Below are 22,172 nucleotides of genomic sequence, written 5' to 3'. Positions count from 1 at the left end.
GCCTGCTTCGAGGTTGCTTTGAATGACACTTCCAATATGACATTTTTTAAATGGCACTTCTGTCATAAGCAGCTGTTAATTTTTCTCAAAATAAAAAAAAATATGAGTTTTAAAATCGAAAAAAATAATTAAATCGCGGAAGTAGCTTACACAGCCTATAATAACCAATTGGCTGAACTCGTGAACGTCAGGCGGAGCCGATGCTGAAGCTTGTTTGTGTTTCAGCCATATCCTTCACAATATTCACTGTCCTAGCTACGGAGGCCAACATGAAAGTTAAATTGTGATTCACTATCTCTGTAAATGTCCTGCTCTGGCCAATTCTAGAATGTTACGCTTCGATAGGGCTTTTCTTAAAGATCTTGATAATCTTTAAGAAATGAAAAATAAACACGTGATTTCCTTTCGGAATGCCACGAAATGCCTTTAAAATCACTAATTTTGTCAGTATAAATCCGTCACAATATTATCTTTAATAATTGTATTTTTTTATCGATAGGCCCAACGAGTTTATGGTACCAAAATGGTGTTTTCCACCTTTAATTGAGTCGCGTAGCCCTTGCGACTTGTGGCTGCTATCTCTACCTACCTATTGAAACAATGTGAAAAAAAAATACCTTAGTTTCAATTCTGTCACTTTGTAACTACATCCTATGAGAATTATTTCCAAGCTTGATAAGATACAGTAAATGATGAAACGGAATACCGAAAATAAAGATTATAGATTTAAATCATCAAGACCAATTTTGTTGACAAAAAAAACTTTTTGAATAAAGTCTTTAAAAAGCCAAATATATTTTTTTATTCCGAAGTTTAAAAAGTTATATCTAAAAAACCTGACCTGAGAGATTGATTTTGGAAAAGTATGATTTGACTATCAGTTATAAATCCTTGCTTCTTGTCTTAGAGGAATGTTTGAGTCTATATTTTCTGGACCCATTTTATCTAACTTCATATTTTCCTATAAGGTAAAATGTGCCATCAACTAAGAAATCGTAAATTTACTTCAAAGTATTACAGGAAAACTTGATTCTTCGTTTGTTATAATCTTGTACCAAATTCAAGACCTGTGGTCTGTTCTTTCTTGTACAATTGTTAACTATTGTTGTTATGTCAAACAAAATCGGTCAAGAGTCATTGTTTAGAATTGTTGCAATTTATTAGAACGACTATTTTTAGAAATATGATCTTTCAAACTACCAATTTCAAAAATAAAAGCAATTGTTTCTATAAACTTAAATCGCAAAATGAAAAAGAAAGAAAACTTGAAGCTTTAACTTGCTTGAACAATTTAGTACATTTTTTTACCAAAGAATCAACAGCAAAGACAATCAACGAAAAACATTAGTTTAGATGAGGAATTGCTTTTAAGTTCATTGTTTTCTTCCAAGCCAAATTCTCGCTTGTAAAAAATCAAATACTTAGTTAGATAATAGCAGACTTCAATTTTTTTAAATATATTCAAATATAAGGTGCGGATTTTGTAAGAAATGTTCTCACTTTTGGTTTCAAGTTCGGAAGCAAAAAAAAAAGGATTCCCTTGCTCATCCTGACATATATATATTATTTTCTTAAGTTTGTTCATTATTTAGGAAGCATTTCTAATGAGAGTAAACAATTAGTTTAAAAATAGTGTTCAGATTATAAATTGAACCTAAAAATTTTTGGATTTATTTGAATTCCGTACCAATTGAAAGTTATCGTTTATTGTTTGCGTTTTGCGCAACGCATTAGTGTCCGTCTGCACCAAAGAAACATTGTTCAAAAATAGTTTCTGAACTAATTTGACACAAATTTTTGGCTATTTTAATTTATTATTATTATTTTAATATTTAAATTTTAAATATTTTCGTCAAATAGGGCTCACAAAACGTCTTTTATTTCATACATTTTATATTTTTAATTGAATAACATTCTCGTATCAACACACTTTAAGCGAAATTTTGAATATTAGAAAAACCACTGACGCACTTTCTCCTATGTAAATGTATGGGAAACAAGTAAATTTTCCCCATTTCTGAATGGGAAACGGAAACAAATTTTTCAGAAATGTTTGTCTGTTTCTGAAATGTTTTTTAAATTATTTTTTCGGAAAAGTTTCACAAATGTTTAAAAATTGTTTATTTCTTCTGGACACACGTGTAAAAACATTGTAAGACTGATTTTGCTAAAAACGACTCTTGGCTTTACAGAAACCTATGCTGAGTCATAAAAATCGTTATTCTTTTATAAAATGGAGAAATTTACAATCGAAATTACAATGAAGTAATTTCCGATAGGATAAGTTCATACTAATTTTAATATGTTTTTCACCAAAAGTCGCACTTTACTCAGAAAAACAACCTGTTGTAACATATTTGAAAATATTTAAGGATATGTCACAACAATGGGAACAAAATAAAGTCCTTCTCTGTACCCACAAGCTACATATTTACTACCTGGAAACAATTTAAATCAATGATAATGCACTTGACCATAAAGTGCCTTCTATATTTATCTTTTGTCAAATAGGATGCTATATATTTAAAAAGCAAGGTTACTTTGAAGTTTTATTTCTTATCGCAAGGTCTTAGAAAAAATTACACGTGTTTCTGTTTACTGAAACAAGGATTAGGAATGTTTTCTTTGAACCTTTTAACAGGTACATTGTACAATTAAGATCTCCAGGTAAAGTATAATTAAACCTTTGAAGGGACAACTGCATCAGGGAAATAAAGAAATGTTGCAATTGACACATCAGGTATTGATCAAGAAACAGAAAGAAATTGTGACTTTTGAAAAAATGCAGGTATAGGAGGTATAAAAGTTAGAAAATATGTTTTTTCTAACCTTTTTAAACATGCCAAAACTTTGGCTCACTTCCAAAAAAATAAAAAATCAGAAACAATCTAATTTCTTCCATTTTTACGATGTTAATGACTTAATGGCATACAATTAGTGACATGCCTTTTGAATTTTATTTTCTATACTTCTGTCCATTCTATATGTTCCAATTATAATCCACAGAATTAGAACAACCATTAATTAAAGTCGTGAAATTAATTGTTATTGAGGCGTTAAACCCATTATTCATCCAATATTTTGCCACTTAGCTGTTGGAAACTATGTCAGTTTTGTACCTTTTAAAATAATTGATAAAGAAAGAGAAATTATATTCTTATACCTAAGAGAATTCCGTACAAATACAAAATAATGAAATTTTGTCGATTACTTAATAAGTCAGCTTAAATGACTCCTCCAGATTGTGTCATTTTTTAGGGATGACATGTAACAATACAAGTAGCAAGTCTTATTGGTTGAGTTATTTCAAAAAATCATAGTTAATGGATAAAATCAGTTTCGATTGTTAGGCAGAAATTCCAGAATCCACTGAAGTTAAGTCAAATACAAAATGTGGCTATATAGTCAGTAAAAGAGAAGTTCTTATCAATATCAATAATAAATATTAACTTGTACTGTTTTTACTGATAACGACAAAATATATAACAAACAATAGAGACTTTGCAATCGGAGTAAAGTTAAGATAAAGTGAGCTGGTATAAAATCAATATTTTCGATAAAATAATATGAATCATTTCTATTCTTAAAATTTTGTACTTCTTCATATAATAGTTTCCTATTGATGCCAATCATTTATATTTTTTTAAATAAAACTCTTGAATGTGGAGAAACTATAAATTATTTATTATTTAATATGTAGAAAATAAATAGCTTTTTAATGCATTTTTGTAGGAAAACTTATCGAATCTGGCAGTTCGAGTACGTGCTATAACTATTAAAAATATCAGAGTGGTTGGTACTCATATAAGTACACATAAGTTCTTAAACAAAGTTCCCTTAAGTAGTAAGTTGTTTAAATATAGAATACAAAATAAAGTTGAATGATTCCTGTTAGCTTAGAAGAGTGTGACTAAGTGACAACTAAATGGCAAAATGCCATATTTCTACGATAGATGAAAACTGACAGACATTTTTCAATGTTGGAGATATATTCAAAATAGCTTTATATGAGAGTAAATTGTATTTTTTAAGAGCTTAAGGAGGAAATATTGGCATCCAGTGCTGGAAGAACTAACATAGACCCGTAAAAAATAATAGTGTGGTATTGAGTTGTACAAACGAGGGGACCAGTTCTGGAAATAGAGTTTTTACCGAATTGATTTAGCAATAAGGTAATGGTTAAATCTGATGTCAACAAATTTTGAAAACAAAAACTCAGTGAGAATGAATCGATAGTGATTATTCACCCTAACGACAGTTCCTTCCTCATTTCAAAAGAAATACAGACCAATAAAATGGATGACGTGCTTTATTAAATGATTTATGATAAATTGTCAAACCTTAGTGATTGTTAGTGTTATGACTCCGCCTGTACTTTATTAAGTTAGTGATTCTATATAGGACCAATTTCTTTTTTGCACTCGTATAATGGTAAGAGTTCTTAGAGATCTTAGCAAACATAGATCCCTTGGCCCGGATAGTATTTCCGCAAAACCACTATATAAGTTTTTTTATGTGTCCTACTCCCCAGGTCTTGTTCCGAGCGGTTGGACAACAGCATTTGTCCAGCCTCATTTTGCCCTCTGATTACGTCTCTTTTTTCCAAGGTCATGTAAACGCTGATTGATTATCAGCCTAAGAAATGTCTCGACGATCGAAAGCTTTTAACCAACACTAATGATCTCATGGCTCATCTGACTGAACAGTGGAGCAAATCTTTGCATCGTTTTGGAGGAAGTAAGATTATTGCATTTGTTTTTCAAAAGCATTTCATATGATTTGGCCTCAGGCGTTCTTTAGGTTTTCATTAATCCCTTATTTATATTATTTAGTAATTTAATAATAACCTTTCGGATCGTTCATTACAAATAGTATTGGATGGATTCAAGTCTGAAAGATACAAAATAAATACTGGTGTGCCCCAGGGTTCTGTTCTACCTCCAACACTCTTTCTCATTTTTATTTATGAATTCCTATCTCCAAATTCTAATCCAATACAATTAGCTTTTCATATTCGTTTTCACACTCACATCCCTCTTCTTTGGATGTGGAATTTTATAATAACTATATATGATAAGCTCATTAAATTCCTACCTTAACAGCATTGTTCAATGGGAAATAAGAAACCACGTGGAAATATATCCTCCTTCTCAATATCCATGGATGACACTTGTATTGAGGAGACTGAACATTCTGATATTCTCGGTATGTTTGTCACTAAGCACCTCTTGTGTAACGACCAAAATTTCAGCAAGGTGTACCGGTTTCCTAAACCGATGAAAGAACAAATATCCCCTTCTGATCTGGATGTTATTTACAACACTAATATACGTCCAAAGCTTGAGTATAACTCCCATCTTTGGACTGGTGTTCTGGCAACTTATACTTAAGCCTATTAGACAGTATTCAACGTAGGACCATTTAAATTGATTGGTGATGATATCTTCATTAGCTGATTTACTGCGCTTAAACATCGTGTAAGGTTTCCTGTTTAACCCCTTTGTAACCCTAATTTATCGGTTTATGCTCTAGAAGAAAGAGCCAGCTGCATTCCATACCCTTAAACATTTTAACTGTAATCCTCGCGCTTCTAAGAATGCTCATCAGTATACCCTTAAGCCCAACTTCGTCGTACTGTCAAATACAGAGATTGGTTCCTTTAATGCCTTACCTTACCAATGTGCACCGAAATCTCCTCTTCAAATCTCTCTGTGTCCCTGTCTAATAATGGTAGTAATATCCCCTTGAGTAGGAGCTTATTATAAAAAAATGAGCAGAAATGTCAAACCATAGATAACATCCATTCAAACTTTTCATGTAGCTCAAAAATTACCGTCTATTTGGAAATTCCCATTATAAGCTAATCTTTCAAACTAAGTAAATGTATTTGTTCTAATTGGACTTAAAAGTTATCTCAAATTTGTTTAATTTTTTTTGAAAACTTACCATTTAGTATTATTTGGAATGTTATATTCTCCAATAACATGCGTCGCTATCGAATATCCAAAATATGTTGAGCTATCTCCATACTTGACGATCGGCAGTCGGTTTTCCAAATTAAATCCATATGCATAAAAACTATTGCTAATAATTAACAAAACAACACTAAACACTAAGCAACAATAATTGCTTGCAAAAGAAGACGACATGGCACTTCCCTGACGATGAGATGATTTCACTTGATCATAATCATCATCATCATCGATATTTGAATTTGTATGAATATGTTTTTGAAACTTTCTGGATGTCTGCTCGAACGACGCCTCCTGGTGTAACTGATGCATTTTGTTTACTCGTAATTTATCACTCACTTTATTTGAATGGTACCTTCAGCTACCGCTTGCTCTATAAAAGCAGATTTCACCTGTGTATCTAATATATTTATCTATGACGTGAATAGGTACCCCGAACACACCAGAGAGATATCAAGCAATATCACTTAATTAGATACGCTCTATTTATTAACTCACAATGTTTATCTAATTTTTTGTTTTCTTTTTTGAATTCAAGGGAAAAACACAGAAAAATCAATACGTTTAACTGTTAGCAGAATTAATTATAATATTCCCGCCCAAACACTATCCAAAACACACATTCTCGTTCCATGTTTATCATTATCATAAATTACATCATCGTGCTGCATAAATAACCTATTATAGTCGTAGGCCTTTAGATATCTTCTTCCTTATGTATTTCTATATTCAAAAACATGCGAATATTTAGAAAATAGATAGATACATCAAATAAAAGTAACTTTGTAACGTTACGAATACGAATAACCAATCGGATTCAGAATCGCAATCACTAGGTCGCGTTCGCGTTCACGTTCACGTTCGCGTTCGGTTATTAATGCAAAAATAAAACCGCTAAACTATTTTAGTTACCAATCATGACAGAAATAGAACGAATAAGGCCAAACACCTTTTGAGCCCAAGAATGTGGCAAAACTTAGGGATGATTTCACACGTTTGTTGTTTTTCTTTCGCGTCTTTATCTTTATTTAGTGCTGACCAAGAGGGCCCACCTTAACTTCAAATGAAGACAATAACAAAACATAAAAATAAAAGAAAAATAATCGACGACAATGACAACGACAACGGACGACCTAGCTCTTTTTTATCGCATTCCGCAATCCGCGCGCCGCTGCTGGTCACAGAAGTCACAACAACAAACTACACACTACACACGTCATGACGTTTAAAAAAACAGAAGTAAAACAACAACCACTGTCATTTGTCTTGTTCTACGTTTACGTTATGCAGATTTTTCAATTTTCAATTCCAAGCAGTACTCAAGACAGAAAAACACAACTCTTTTCTGAACTTTTAACTGGAAAGTGAAGTTGGCACTACTTTGTCGTTTTTCCTCAACACAAAAATACCGTCACTCAGCTGTTTTTCTTGTTCTTGTAGGCAGAATAAAATAATATGGAAGTGATATTATGGGAAAAACGTAACATAAAACGCTTTCAGATACAATTAAGTAATAACAAATAGGTCAAATGGCTTTGATAGAATCGACAGATTAGAAATTATATAAAACAACAATCTTATAGGAAACGCACAATGTTATGGTATCCATAAAATCGTCAGTCGGACGGTTCGAATTTTTTCAAAAACGAGAAGAAAAAACACAAAAACGGAACGAATGAAACCGTGCCTCTAACTACCTCCGACAACGAATAATCCTCAACTGAAGTATTGAATTGAAAAGTGATGTTGATGAGGGAAATACAAGTTTATGTTAGCTCTTTTAGCTCTTGCTGGCTGTGGATTTGTACTTTTGTAGATATTCGATGAAAACAACCAGAAATGTTTGATGTTGTAAGCGAAGTGAGTGTATAATTTTGGTGGTGACTGTTTTTGGTTTGATGTTCGATTCGGGTAAGGCATTTACTTGCCAGGCTGATGTGAACTTTGTATATCAAAATAACTTAGGAATGGAAATTGTATATTAAAATTTTATCAAATCAAGGCACTTACATACAAATTGTTTTACAAAATGAGATTCAAATTTAATTCGACTTGAAATTTAAGGCTATTTAAGGATTTTTTTAACCATTTCTCAGAAGAACAAATTTCAAAAATAGGCTGGGATGTGGCCCAAACTGATAACTTCCTTTCCTTGCCGTCTGCCAATTTTTCTAAAACTTTTACAAAATATAAATTATAATATTCTTTGTGAGATACAAAATTTGAAGACTTAGTTTATTTTTTTGTCGTTCTCTTGATACTTGAGTAGAAAACCATTTCTCATTAATTTTTGTTTATTTTTTAGGTTCTCGTGTTTTGTAAAAAAAAGTTGTTAGTTGAATTTTTCTTATAAATTAATTAAAAAAGAGGCGAAGATGCGACCCATCCTGTCTGTCAATTTGTCTTGCTTAAAAGGTTTGTAGGATTTCGTATTTTGTTAAAAGAGCTATCAGTTGAAGTATTTAAAAAAAATTTAAGTTACCAACAATATTTTGCATATGATGAAATAGTTTGATTTGAGAATCTATTTTTAGTCGAAAAACCAATTTTTACCAATTTTAGTAGTATATCCTTAAAGTTTGTATTTCTTATATAAACAAATACAAATTCGAAGAATACAATTAATTTGAAGTCAATATCTCCACGAAAACATCATTTTTTACTAATGTTGCGTACTATTTTTTGTAGATTTTAATTTTTTAAGATAAAACTGACAGTTGGATTTTTTTAAAAAAAAAATCCTGAATGTCAAAAACAATATTTTCTGTGAGATGAAATAAGTTTGAAGCCAATATTTCAGATTTTTTAAAAAAAGAGTTGAAAATCAATTTTTACTAACTTTTAGGATTTTGTTTGAGTATATATTTCTTATAAAAAAAATTGTCAGTTCAATTTTTGTCAAAATTTTACCAGATGGCAAAAACGTTATTTTTCGTTAATTATACAATTATTCTGGATGCACAATCATCTGCTGTGCCTAAAATATTCGAGGTGACAATTTTGTTGCTTTTAGTTTCAGTAACAATTATTAAATTATACATCTCTCTGAAAATATTTGAATTTAGATTTAAGGGACCTTAAAACGTCAAAAAAACATGAACATTTTCAATTTGACAAATCCTTTAATCATTTAATGGAATTATTCTCCTGACAAAGTTGCTTAAACTGCAATTACATGTTTAACATAAAGAGTCAAAATTTCTCTCTGACGTCACGATCAAATTAAAAATTTTCAATCAACGTTCCCAGTGTCAATGCATGAAACTTTGAGTATCACACAAATGCCACTCTTCGATCCTAAAATTTCAGTTATTGGCTTTAATCATTGAACATTTTGTTGCGAGATTTTAAAATGATTAAGAGAGAGTCTTTATTTGTTCGGTTGGAAGGTAAAAATTTCTAGATTTTGTTTGTTATTTTGTATACAACATAATGGACTTCATTTGCAGTCAACTTCATTCTTTGAACGTACATTTTGAATAAGCCAACTACCTAGATTTTCAAGTATCATGAATTTCAAATTTAGAACTTTACATCGCAAACTTCTACTTTACCTTTAAGTTCATAGTACAAAAAGTACCAAAAACATTATTGTCTACTTAACACTCTTTTGGCAAGCTACAAGTCCATGACGATTACTTATTTATTTTCGAAATAAACAATTAACCCTTTTACAGAAAGCATTAAATAAAGTTGTGTAGAAAATAAATAGATCATGGAGTAATAAAGTTCAGCTTTCAGTTGAATGAAACAACATTATCAACTGTCAGTTTTACAGAAGAAGACTTGTCTTTCCATTAAAGTTGCCTTAATAGTAAGGTAACTTTTTGGCAGCAGACCATTCTGATACTAAAAACTTCCTTAACTTTCAAGTTCCTTAAGTCGTCTGAACCTGCCTAATAAAAGCTATACCTGGCACCTAGCTGTCAACGCGTTCACACTCAAAACTTTGACGATCACACGATATTAAAAAAAAATTGTATATGAGTCAACGCTATTTTTAATTTTTCTTTCCAAGAATATTAACATTGGTGCAATATTAGCATATGACACACAACTTTTGGATAGTTCTTAATTTTAGCATTAGACGTAAATACAAATCTTAACGGTATTCTAAGAAAAGTTATATCTAAAAGAAAAACATCAAAATAACGTTTAATGTCGTATTGATAAAGAATAAAATGAGTAAATATATATTAATGTAAATATAACATTATTGGAGAGATAGAGCATTTGGGAAAATAGAAATTCTAACTCTACATTAAAATTAAATTATAAAACTTACATGGAAAATACTTCTATTAACATTTAAAAAAATGAACTGGGATGCGACCCAAATTGATAACTTCCCATCCCGTCTGTCGATTTGTCTTCATTAAAAGTTTGTAGGCTTTCGTGTTGGGTTAAAAAAGTTATCAGTTGAATTATTCTTACAAATTTAAAATTACCAACAATATTTTTTATATAAAGAAATAGTTTAGTTTGGAAATCTAGTTTTGTTAAATAGATTTTTAGTCGAAAACAAATTTTTACTAATGAATAGATGAATGAAATTATTTTGAGAGATGTCAAGAACCGAACATCAATTTTTACCAAATTTGCGTACTATTTTTTGTAGATTTTAACGGACTGTTGGACTTTTATAAAAAAAAACTACTGAATACCGAAAACAATATTTTCTGTGAAATAAAAAAAAAGTTTTAAGACAATATTTTTAATTTTTGAAAAGCTATTTGAGTCGCAAGTAAAATTTTACCAAGTTTTAGTATTGTCTTTTTGTTTTTGATTTTATTGTCTTTGATTTTACTCAAAATCTTTGCGAATGTTGAAAACAATATTTCTTATAAGTTAAAATTAGTTCGAAGCCATAATCTCAAATACTTGGAAAGATATTTGAGTTGGAACTTAATTTTTACCAACTTTGGGTAATGTTTTTTTAGTTTTTTTATTTTTTATAAAAAAAACTGTCAATTCCATTTTTCTCAAAATTTTACCAGGTATAAAAACATTATTTTTCGTTGTACAAAATTTTCGAGGTGACAATTTTTTTTTCATTTTTTTTATGTTTATAAAAAAACCGTTATCTAGATTTTTTTCAAAAATATACTTCTTTGGTATCACGTTACAATTTATAATATAAAAATTAATTCAAGTCTCTAGCGTTTTTGGTTCGTAAGATATTTAGGGTTAACTAAAATGTTCACCTTTTTTTTTAAACTGCTATGGTAAAAAAAAACTGCCACGCAATTTTCTTGAGAGCAATTTCTGCATTATTATCTGTATAACAAAATTTATTTGAAGTCGATATCTCTTCTGGTTCTTGAGTTATGAACAACGAAAAAAACGTTGGGAACGTACGTACGTACGAACGTCAAATCGGAACCATTACAATAACTTCCTATGGGAAGTTAATAATATTTCAATCATAAATTAAAATGTAATCTATCCTATCTTTCAAGTTGTATCAAATTGCACACGGTGTAAAATTTTGATTAAAATCGGTTATGCAGTCATGACATTCTTCGAACATAAAATGTAAGTTATAGCTATTATTGGTTTTAATCATTGGACATTTTGTATCGAGATCTTTATATGATTAAGAGAGTCATTATTTTTTACTTGCGACATATAGGAACTATATGGCAAGTTTTGCATTCGTGCAAAATTTCGAACTCGAGATTTTAATCAAACATGATATTACGATGGTAGAGAAGTCGAAAAAAGTGGGTCCCGCGATTCCGTCCGGTCGATTTTGTCTGTCTGTCCACGCTCCTACAGCCTAAACCATTGGGTCGATTGAGTTCAAACTTGGAAGATAAGGTTTTGAGCAGATTCGCGTTAGGCGTTTTTTAAATTTTTTTTTTAAGATCAAAATTAACAGTGGCCACCATACAATTTTTTTGGTCAAAAAACGAAAATTCGAATTTTCTCAAAAACAAACCGATAGATTTTCTTTAAATTTTCTCTAAAATTTTATTTTTTTACTTGGCTTCTTTCAATAAGAAAAACAAATTTTTGTATTGCTCAGAAAAGGTACCGCTCATAGAACCGTTATTTTATTTTTTAATTTTCTCAGCAACTTATAAACCGATTTCAATAATTTTTTTTCTGAATAAGCTCTTATATTGCTTTTACAATAGTTGATTATCAAAAGTGTAATTTTTTATTATTTGGATTTTAAAAAAAAATATTGAATTTTATTTTTTCAAAATTTTATATCTCAAAAACAAGTCAACATTTTTTTACGAAATTCAAATGTGTAGCGTATATTTTTAATATCTAAACAACTGCATACCAAAAATATTTTTAGAACAAAATTGAAAAATTTTATACATACAAAATTAATTTAAAAAAAAAACGCTCTAACGATTTTCATAAAAAAAATTTGAAAAATCAAATGTTTTTTTATTTATAAAATGGCATTTAAATTTTTGAAGACAAACTTATTTTTCAGGCGAAATTTTGAATCTTAAAACAGTTTTTTTTTAAATATTTTAACTGTGCATGAGCCCGAAAGATCGCATTATTTTGACAAAATTGTAATTACATTCCTAGCTTTTATCTAAATAGGTGCATTTGGTACATATTTATGTATTTTTATAACTAAAATTATTGTAAATACCAACGATGGCCGCCCATGTAGCGCAACTGTATCGGATTAACGAATATGATATATTTAATCAACAATCTATTTTAAAGTGTCTATCAAGAAGTATTATCTTGGTAACTTTGTATATGTGATTTTAAAATATTATTCTTTACGAATAAGGTTGTTTCACACATGATTTACTTTCGTTCGCCTATATAAACTTAGTACAAGTTAAAGAAACGGGCCAGAAAGAGTATATGTATTTTCTATTAGAATCACTTTTTCAACGCATACACATTATACCTACTTATAAAGGTATTACGTACAACTTCTACAACTACTGCTTACATGTCACTTCATAACTAAAATCCAAAACGCACAAAATCCCGGCTGTAAACAACACATGAATAGCAATTTCTTGTACCTGTTCGTATGCTTGTTATTTTTTTAAACTTTAACAAAATAAATAAACTGAACGTAAAAACTTCATGTTAGCGCTGAAAACTTATAGTAAAGAAGGAATGTAGTATGTACCTTTTAGCTACCAATAACATTCCTTCATTATCATCATAAACATGTCCTTATCTATCTATCTACATAAAGCTAAGCTAGCCAATGAACTATTCTTTAGTCGTTTTAGACATCTACCTGCTATCTCGCTACACAACCAATAGGCGATCGCTTTACAATTTAAACATTCATGGTCTGCCTCTTTCTTATCTTATTTATTTTCCATCCTGGTTCTTCTAATATGAAATTACAATAAAGCTATCTAAAGGAAAAAAGCTTTTAAGGAACAAGTTTAATCTATATGGAACGCATCTTAGCTTTATACATAATAGAAACCATTTTTCATATACAAAGATCGTACCCAAGTAAAAGCAGACTTATGAATTAAAATTAAATAAAAACAAATATCGGTAAAAGATCCTAAACAGCTGACGTAAGCATGCAAAAGTGTCTTTCATCCCCTTATTAGATACAATATTTAGCCATTTTGTTTTACTTTTCCGTTTTTTATATAAAGTGCATTGATATAAAAAACAAAAACAAATTCATCAACCTTCATATGGAAGCTCTTTATGTGAACACATATATAAGGATAGACTCAAATATTAAGGAAATTGTGTAGACTTTTTGGGTCGAAAATTAATTATATCCCTTATTCTGCTGACTGCTCATAGAAATTTAAATAATATTTTTCTCTCGCTCCCGCTGAATTTCTCCACTTTCGATACTAACGCCACGCCAACGACTCGGCATCTGGTCGCCCTAATAGTTTCTGCTCATGGGAGTACTATGGTTTTCATATACAAAGATCGTGCGTTTTTTTGACAAATTAAATGCATTTATGTCTTTGAAGACAAACTTATTTTACAGGTATATTTCTAAATCTTATATAAGTACTTTTTTAAAAGACTTTTTGCATACAGGAGCAAGTTCGTGCGATCCAGTCGTGCATTTTATTTGTTATGTACTCGTATGATGTCAAAATAAAGTTAATCATTTTTAGGTTTTGTTTATAAAAAAATACTTTATTTCTTTACTTAATGACACAAATTTCCAATGAAAGCTGAAGCCAACCAGTCAAAAAATTTGGCAACTTGATTTCAATGATGAAAACCGTTGAAAGTTGTACCTAGCGCATAATTGTCAACGCGTTGACTCTCAAAACTTTGACGATCACACGAATTTAAAAAATAATTTGTATGTGAGTCAACGTTATTTTTAATATTCACTTAAAGCTTTTTCAAAATATCATAATTGGTGCAATATAAGCATATGACACACAACGGTATTAAATTGTTCCCTATGAATGTTGAGACACGGTCATTGCAAATGACTGAAAGTCCTAAAAACGATTCATCGTGTCCCGATAGCATTGACTCAGATATTACAGGATTATAGAAAAGTGTCAACGCATTGACTCAAAAATATGTGTTGAAGCTTACGTTTTCAATTTACTCGAAGAGTTTACGTTGACCGTCTTATAGTAGTTAAACGTCCGTTCAAATTTGATTTTAATAATAAAAATTATTCTTAATCATTAAGAATTCAAAACGCAAAGACGACTTACAATTAGAAACAAATAACATTTTCCATCCTTTCGAATTCAGGCCCAAGTTTACTTTTTGTATGATGGACCCCTGAACTCATCTACTAATTTTTAACTCTGAGCTACAATTAGCCTGTTAACAAAATTCGAATTATTGGTTTCGATGATAAGAACCAATGTAGCTTAAAGTTGAATTAGATTGAAAGCTGTACAGCTGTTTTATGATTCTGAAAACAGACTTCCTTGTGGCATAGAAACAACTAAGTTTTTAAGTTTGTTTTCCACTTTAACTTTAACAGACGTAACTTTGAGGTAGTCAAGGAATTCGTTTACCTAGGCTCCGCTGTAAACGCAGAAAACAACACCAGCGCTGAGATCAAACGCAGAATAACTCTTGCTAACCGCTGTTTCCTTGGGCTAAGAAAGCAATTGAGTGGTAAAGTCGTCTCTCGAGTGACCAAAGTGTTGCTATATAAGACCCTTATCATCCCCGTCCTGCTATACGGTCGGTGTAGAAGTATGGACTATGACAAAATCGGATGAAAGTACCTTGGGTCGCTTCGAGAGAAAAGTTCTTCGTGTGATCTACGGTCCCGTATGCATCGAAGGGGAATAGAGGAGAAGATGGAACGACGAGCTGTACGGGCTGTACAGCGACGTAGACTTAGCCAGAAGGGTAAAAATCCAACGACTAAGATGGCTGGGTCACGTAGAGCGCAAGGAAACTAATGCTCCGGCCCGGAGTCTTCGAATCCATACCCACAGGACAGAGCAGTAGCGAGGAAGACCGCGGATCAGGTGGCGCGCACAAGTGGAAGGTGACCTCACCCAACTTGGAGCGCAAAACTGGAAACATCTAGCTAAGGACCGAGCTAGATGGAGAAGTTTGTTGGGTGAGGCCCTAGTTCACAAAGGAGTGTAGCGCCACCTTAAGTAAGTAAGTTTCCACTTTATTTGTATTAATATAAAACAACGTTTTTGGCTGGAGTTATATAAAGCTCATGAACCTTTTGGACAAAGATCCACCTACGTATTTCTATACCTATTTTTAAGAATTAACAAAAATATAACTACATATGTACATATAAGATGTGTAAATTAAAATTTCTTCACAGGTTTTCATTAATCCAACATATTCTTTTTATTAAATTTGTTCTTAACAGCCCTGCAGTTGTCAAACTCGTTATTTAGTATTTTTCAATTTGTTTTTTGAATAATTCAAATTTTAAAAAAGTTCAAAATGTTTTATTCACTTCGAATAAGCCTTTTACATACCCTAAAAAACATCGGCACACCGTTACGTGATTTATTCATATACGGATATAAATCTTACAGATTACTGACAATTTTGATATAAAAATATAATTAAATACATAAAGCTGATTAATAATATGCTTTGCAATTGGATTTTAAATTCACATCTGTTTGTAGAAAGATAAAGTTCATTACATATAGTGTTGAAAAATTGTATGCATCTAGAAAATGGTTCGTTGCAACCATAATTACATCTATGTTTAGGATTGTTAAAGAAATGACGGAGACGCAATCTTCTCTCCGGCATATAGGTAGATTTCAAAATTATAAATGATTTGTGGGTATGAAAATACATCATGGACAAACAGTATACATTGAACAGAACGCCTTTTTTTGTAAAGAATCAAGTCCAATCAAAGCACATCTTGACAGATATGAAGGAGTATCAATTCTCCATATCAGTTGCCTAACAACAAATCTTGTGAAAGCCTTTTGAACTCTTTCATTACGAGTTATGCCAATGGAAGTAGAAAGCCACCAAACAATTGAACAATACACAAGGATCGGACGAACTAATGACATGTACACTGATTTCAGAGCATAAGGATTAGAAAACTCGTTGCAGTTTCGCTTGACGAAACCAAGCATTGAATTAGCCCTTGCAATTACATAATCTATATGTAACTCCAAGATCACGAATCTCAGATTTGAGATCAAGAATCTGGTTGAACATAGAATCAAATGCTTTTAAAAAGTCTGTATAGATAGTATGTAGACTTGCCTGACATCAACCCATGTTGTTCAACGCATATATACTAAATAAAAATTTATACTAAAATACAAACGATCATTTACTATAAGCTCAAATAATTTGGGTATTGCAGAGAGCTTGTAATTTGTTACAAGATTTGGACCAGCTTTGTAAATAGGACTTATATATGAGAACTTCCACTCATCAAGAAATACGCCAGTACAGAGAGATTTATTAAAAAATGTTAGTAGTGGGAACACTAATGTAAATTGGCATTGCTTCAGAACCAGAGATGGAATTCCATTTGGACCAGGATTTGAGCTAGATTTTAATTTTGAGATACCATTAAGAATGTCAGATTGAAAGCGATGAAGTTTTGAGATATTAGCATTGTTAATGCATACATTTTCTGTTTGAATATAAACCGACTTAAAAAATTTTGAGAAAAGTTCACATGAACTCCGTAAATCAGAAGAAATACTACCATCAAATTCCATATTTTCTTGAAGAGCTACAGAACGTTCCTTTCCATTTAAGAAAGTCCAAAATGCTTTGGAATCCGAAGAAATACGGCAATTTGGACTCGTTTGCAAAGCTTATGCTCCTCCATTTTCTAACGGTCCAGTTGATGTGGTCATGAGGAAATTTTAATTTCTCCAGCTTGTTTTTATGAAAATAAAAGGCTTTTTTACAGCTTTCAAAGATTTAAGTCCACCATCAACAGCTCGTCTCCGTATTGTCGGTTACGTTCAGGTCGAGTTGGGTTCGTTTTCTCGTGATGATATAAAATTGTCTTTTTCAATTGATTTTAATATAGCAGAATCCTACTGTTTTGCTGTTTTTCTTGGTCTGCCACCTCGATGAATCGTTTGGAATGACCTTTTGGATTTATAAAATTTTATGAATTTGCAAATCGGTGATTTTTGAATCTAATATTTTTCCGATATTTTTATTTGACTCATTCCACTTTTATAATTTATTCTTATATTTCGTTAGAGTATTTATTTCCGGCCATTTGACAAAAGTTAACTCAGAACACTGGTTAGCCTGCCCGTGAACTAAATGACAACTAATAAATAGATTTAACTGCACTCGTCTGCCAACACCTTTAATATGATCATTGGAAGTTGTTGTTAACGGACTAACTTTGCTCTATTAATAAGAAGAAGAGAGATAGCAATAAATTGTAACATTTGTTTTAACCATCAAACAGTTGGGTTAACCGTCCTACTTATGTCATATTTAAATGGACCGTTATGAAAACAATATTCTCTTGTGGAGAACATACATAATGCATTAAATTTTGAACACAAATTAACACGATTTGTTTAAGTTATTAATTTTTGAATGAATGAATGAATGAATGCTATCGTTTTTAAAATTAAAAATTCAATTTAATACAAAATATTAAAACAACCCTTTTATCATTTTTAGCATTGCAAGAAACATGTAATCACATTGGAAGCTATCGCTTTCAAGCATTTACCCGGAATTAATCTGAATGTTTGAGAATTTCTCACATAGAGCTCTCTTAAGCCAAACAAAACACCAACTTGTGCCATAATAATTGCTGCCTTACATGGAAGTTCTCCTCGTATGCCATTCACTCAACTCTGTGGCATACAACAATCAGCTTGATTGAACAACTTGTCACCTTCCGCTTTAACTGAAATCAACCTCAGCTGCAAGAAAAAATCAAAAAAAGTATAAACAAAAATCAATAAACATAACATTTGAGCAGAAAATATAAAAACAAGAACAATCCGTATTATGCCATCTAAAAAATGCAAGTTACAACATAAATCTATTTTTATCTACAAGCATTTTCAGTCACTACTCGCTACTTCGTCCGTTCCATCCCGTCCAATCATGTTGGAACATGATTTCATTGCCTATATGTACATTCTACATAAAAATTCTTCTGTATTTATTTCTCGAAATTTTTGGGATTGAAAATTCGAAAAAGAAGACACCTTGACTCACCGTAGGCTATGTTTCGTCTTTATTTTTGTTTTTGTTTGTTTATAATTTTATTTTGTTTATTACTGTTTTATAACTGCTCTTCTAATGAGTAAAAAATAATTATGCATACAATTGAAGAAGAGTTGGAAAAAAATGATAAATTCAAAATTCTACGTCTTAATGTTAACTTCTTTTGGGATACAAAAAAAAATAGAGTTGAAAGAAGGAGAAGTTTCTTTCGTTTTGCAGATTTTGTCCACAACAACGACTTGGAATGGCACACGTTGGACGTGTGATTGTCCCAATCGCTAGAATGATGGAGTCTTTTCTTCTTCTGAGTTGTGGGGTGGTGTAGTTGGTTGGATGGTTGATGTTTGGGGCTATCCAGCCAGCTTCGTCGTCTTAGTATAAGCTCTCTGCATTGGAGGATCTGGGCTTCTTGAGCTTTTCCAGATTCTTGATGACGATATCATGCAGCGAGGAGTAGCGATTCCTCACTTCGCACACTACCAACCACAAACTGAGGTACTCCTTCTCGTCTAGCTCGACCACGGCTCGCCGATAGTCCTCGATGTGCGGGTACTTGGCTACTTTGGAGACGACTTTCGCACGCGAGAGGAAATATCTAGAAATCTGGTCGAAGAATGCGGCTGCCTCCGATTCCACGGCCTGGATCTCGGCCAGAGTGTCCTCTTGGATGGACACTCCGAAGTTGTTACCATCCTCGATTTTCGGTATCAGGAACGAAATCCACATTTTCAGGAGATTCGCTGAAATCATGAAAGAGATTCTTTTAGATTATTCTGGACGATCTATGGACCTCCTCTGTCCACTCAAGGAAAACTTACAATCTTCAACTAGTTTCCTGATGATGGGTTTGACAATTTTAATCATTTCGCATAGAGGGGCGTTGCAGGGCACTGTACCAGTTGGCAGAGCCATCACCTTAGTTCCGGGCACACAGAAGTCATTGCGTGGTCTCTTGGCAGATGGTGGATCATCGGCGACAGCGTCATCCACATGATTGACAGCAATCGGCTCAGGAACTGGAATGTTCAAATCTTGGTGGACCTCGTTGAAGTTGCGTTCGCAGAACATGTCCGTGGCAAGCATTTCATTGAGTTCAACAATTTTCTCGGGGAAGCCCTGGAAAATTAGTTGTTCCGCCTTCTTGACCAGGCTGTCTTTGTAGTCTTGCACCTAGTTTTGGAATTGAATCACGAAATAAACATAAATCATAATTAGAAATGCGGGAAAACATAACCAAACAAGAACAAGAATACAAGCGGCTGTGTCTATGCCTGTGCGTCGTTGTCGCATCATTCCAATTTTTACTAATTCTTGTTCTTTCAGTTGGGCTGTTGGCTTTTTATGGTAGGCTTACCTTCTTTATTGTTTCGTTGGGCATTTTGTTGGTTCTTGATTGGGGAATTTTGATGCTGATGAAATATGCAATTGGTTAGATTTTTGAAGATTTCACAAGTTTTCCCAGAATCTGAAGAATGATTTGTGTGCGGAAACTTTTTGCGACGAGACAGCGACAAACGAAAAACGACACCTTGCAGCGGACGAGGTAAAAGTCAAAATTTTTTATTTGTTGGATATTTTTCTTTCCTTCAGTTTTGATGTGTGCTTCTACACGCATCGCACATGTCATTTTGTGTTTGGAAGGCATGTTATCGATAAATTGACACTGTATTATCGACATGAATGGATTCAGTGATACATTTTGATTACCTACAGTTTAGATTTCTTAGGCTATGATCATAGTAACAATTTCAATTTTATTCTTTTGAATTTGAGTGGAATGATGTGTTTTTATTTTCAAATTCGAAGACTGTTATAAAACAGTTTTGAAGTAAGTTGTCCAAACATCATAATTATAAACTAAATAACTAACATCGAATTCACATTTGGGTTATATTAGGAGCAATCAGTTTTGAATACAAACAATCTGTATTATTACAAATGGTTGATTAAATAAAAGAGAGGGGGAGAGGTGTTTCCACTAAGGACCTCTCCTTATCCAGACGGCAGCGGAAGAATTCCCGAGATGGAATCAACTGTGGCGTCTACAGTTCCAGTAAGGTTGAACTACTTAGTGAACACCTTATGGGGCTTCTACGAATTATTCGGAGCCCAAGCCTATAAGGAGCGGTTTTATCCTGCTCCCCATCTTTGGAGTTAGACTAACCCTCCAGGTTGGGAGTTGTGCCGTCGGGGTGACTTCCTGGTCACGTGAAAACCTCATGGTTGCGAAGCACCAACAAGCCTCGGATATGGACGGATTTACAGTTGGCAGCCTACGCAAACGAATTAAGGACAACGAACTTCGGATATGCACGTGGAATGTTAGGTCCCTTAACAGACCACGTGCGGCCGAAGAATTAGCGGAGACCACACTGCTATAAAGCAGACATCACCGCCATCCAGGAAATACGATGGGATGGGCCGGGCAAAAAGAGGATTAAAAACTGCAACATTTACTATGGTGACTGCTTCCACGGAAACCAACAGCGCTTATTTGGATGTGGCTTCGTCATTGGAGCCAGACTTAGGGAAGAAGTCTTGAGCTAAATTTGGCAACATTAGCCTGGTAGCGCGCACGCCCCACAAAAGAGAAAGATGGAAACACCACAGATATGTTCTTCAGGCTCTTAGACAAAATATATGAGCTGTGTCCTAGCAACGATATTAAAACTGTCCTGGGCGATTTAAATGCAAAGCTATGAAAGGAAGACCTCTTTGGTGGAATAATCGGGAAAAACAGCCTGCACGACAACACTTCCGACAACGGCTTCAGGCTCATAGATTTTGCTGCGGGGCGAAAAGTCATGGCAGCCAGTATGCGTTTTCCACACCTCAAAAACTTGGAGTTCTCCAGATCAATCTATTGTGAACCATGCGCTTCCAAAATCATAGATGTTCGAACTTTCCGAGAAGCTAACATCGACTCGGACCACTACCTGGTTGTAGCCAAGGTAGCACTTCGGGTTTCCAGACCCAAGGCAAAACCTTGAGGTGTTGAGAGAAGGTACAATGTCGAACGGCTACAATCCAATCGCCAAATCCTATTCCTACCGAGTTACAAGTAACATCTTTCGAAGTTCTCTGCCGCCAACACAATGTATCGAAAACCAGTATCAACATTGCCAAGATGCAATCAGAGAACGAAGAACATAAACGAAGTAAAGATTGCCATATCTAAGCTGAAGCCTAATAAAGCCGCTGGAGCGGATGGCTTGAATACGGTGGTCCTTAAAGCAGCTGGAGATAAGTTGGTTAGGAGCATGCACCAACTTATCTATAAGATATGGTCGAAAGAAAGCATGCCTGATGAATGGAACCTCAGTATTGCTGGCCCGATCCTGAAAAAAGGAGACCCTCTAAACTGCACCAACTATAGAGGAATCAGTCTACTGAATATCGCCTATAAAATCTTTTCTGCCGTAATATGTGAATGTCTAAAGCCCATCGTCAACAACCTGATAGGTCCTTATCAGTGTGGTTTTAGACCAGGAAGGTCCACAGTTGAACAAATATTCACACTACGGCAGATCCTGGAAAACACCCAAGAACACCAAATCG

The 22,172-nt window shown here is 33.0% G+C and overlaps 2 protein-coding genes across 3 annotated transcripts in view; both read right to left on the bottom strand.

Annotated features, from left to right (window-relative positions):
• Nucleotides 1–7,694, bottom strand: part of LOC129944612 (integrin alpha-PS1) — a 94,931-nt gene extending 87,237 nt beyond the window's left edge. For both annotated transcript variants that reach the window (XM_056054156.1, XM_056054157.1), the window contains exon 1: nt 5,947–7,694. In XM_056054156.1, coding sequence (XP_055910131.1) covers nt 5,947–6,284 — 338 coding nt within the window. In that variant the 5' untranslated portion in view covers nt 6,285–7,694. The remainder of the gene's footprint in view (nt 1–5,946) is intronic.
• Nucleotides 7,695–18,601: 10,907 nt separating this feature from the next.
• Nucleotides 18,602–20,223, bottom strand: LOC129947620 (proteasome activator complex subunit 3). Its single transcript, XM_056058250.1, has 3 exons — nt 19,969–20,223; nt 19,433–19,784; nt 18,602–19,354 (listed from the first exon to the last, which is right to left on the bottom strand). The coding sequence occupies exons 1-3, from the start codon at nt 19,990–19,992 to the stop codon at nt 18,987–18,989; spliced, it is 744 nt and encodes a 247-aa protein (XP_055914225.1). The 5' UTR covers nt 19,993–20,223; the 3' UTR covers nt 18,602–18,986.
• Between the last annotated feature and the right edge of the window lie 1,949 nt (nt 20,224–22,172).

The sequence above is a fragment of the Eupeodes corollae genome, chromosome 2 (genome assembly GCF_945859685.1).
Source record: "Eupeodes corollae chromosome 2, idEupCoro1.1, whole genome shotgun sequence".
Lineage (NCBI taxonomy): Eukaryota > Metazoa > Arthropoda > Insecta > Diptera > Syrphidae > Eupeodes > Eupeodes corollae.
The sequence above is the reverse complement of the archived record's forward strand: the minus strand, read 5'-3'. Positions and strand labels throughout refer to the sequence as shown.

What these genes read in the sequence shown, in the direction of transcription:
- LOC129947620 (XM_056058250.1), bottom strand. Translation starts at nt 19,992, where the DNA reads ATGCCCAACGAAACAATAAAGAAG. An exon ending in CCAACGAAACAATAAAGAAG is followed by an intron (nt 19,785 to 19,968) that starts GTAAGCCTACCA and finishes TTCCAAAACTAG; the next exon opens with GTGCAAGACTACAAAGACAG. An exon ending in CAGGAAACTAGTTGAAGATT is followed by an intron (nt 19,355 to 19,432) that starts GTAAGTTTTCCT and finishes TCATGATTTCAG; the next exon opens with CGAATCTCCTGAAAATGTGG.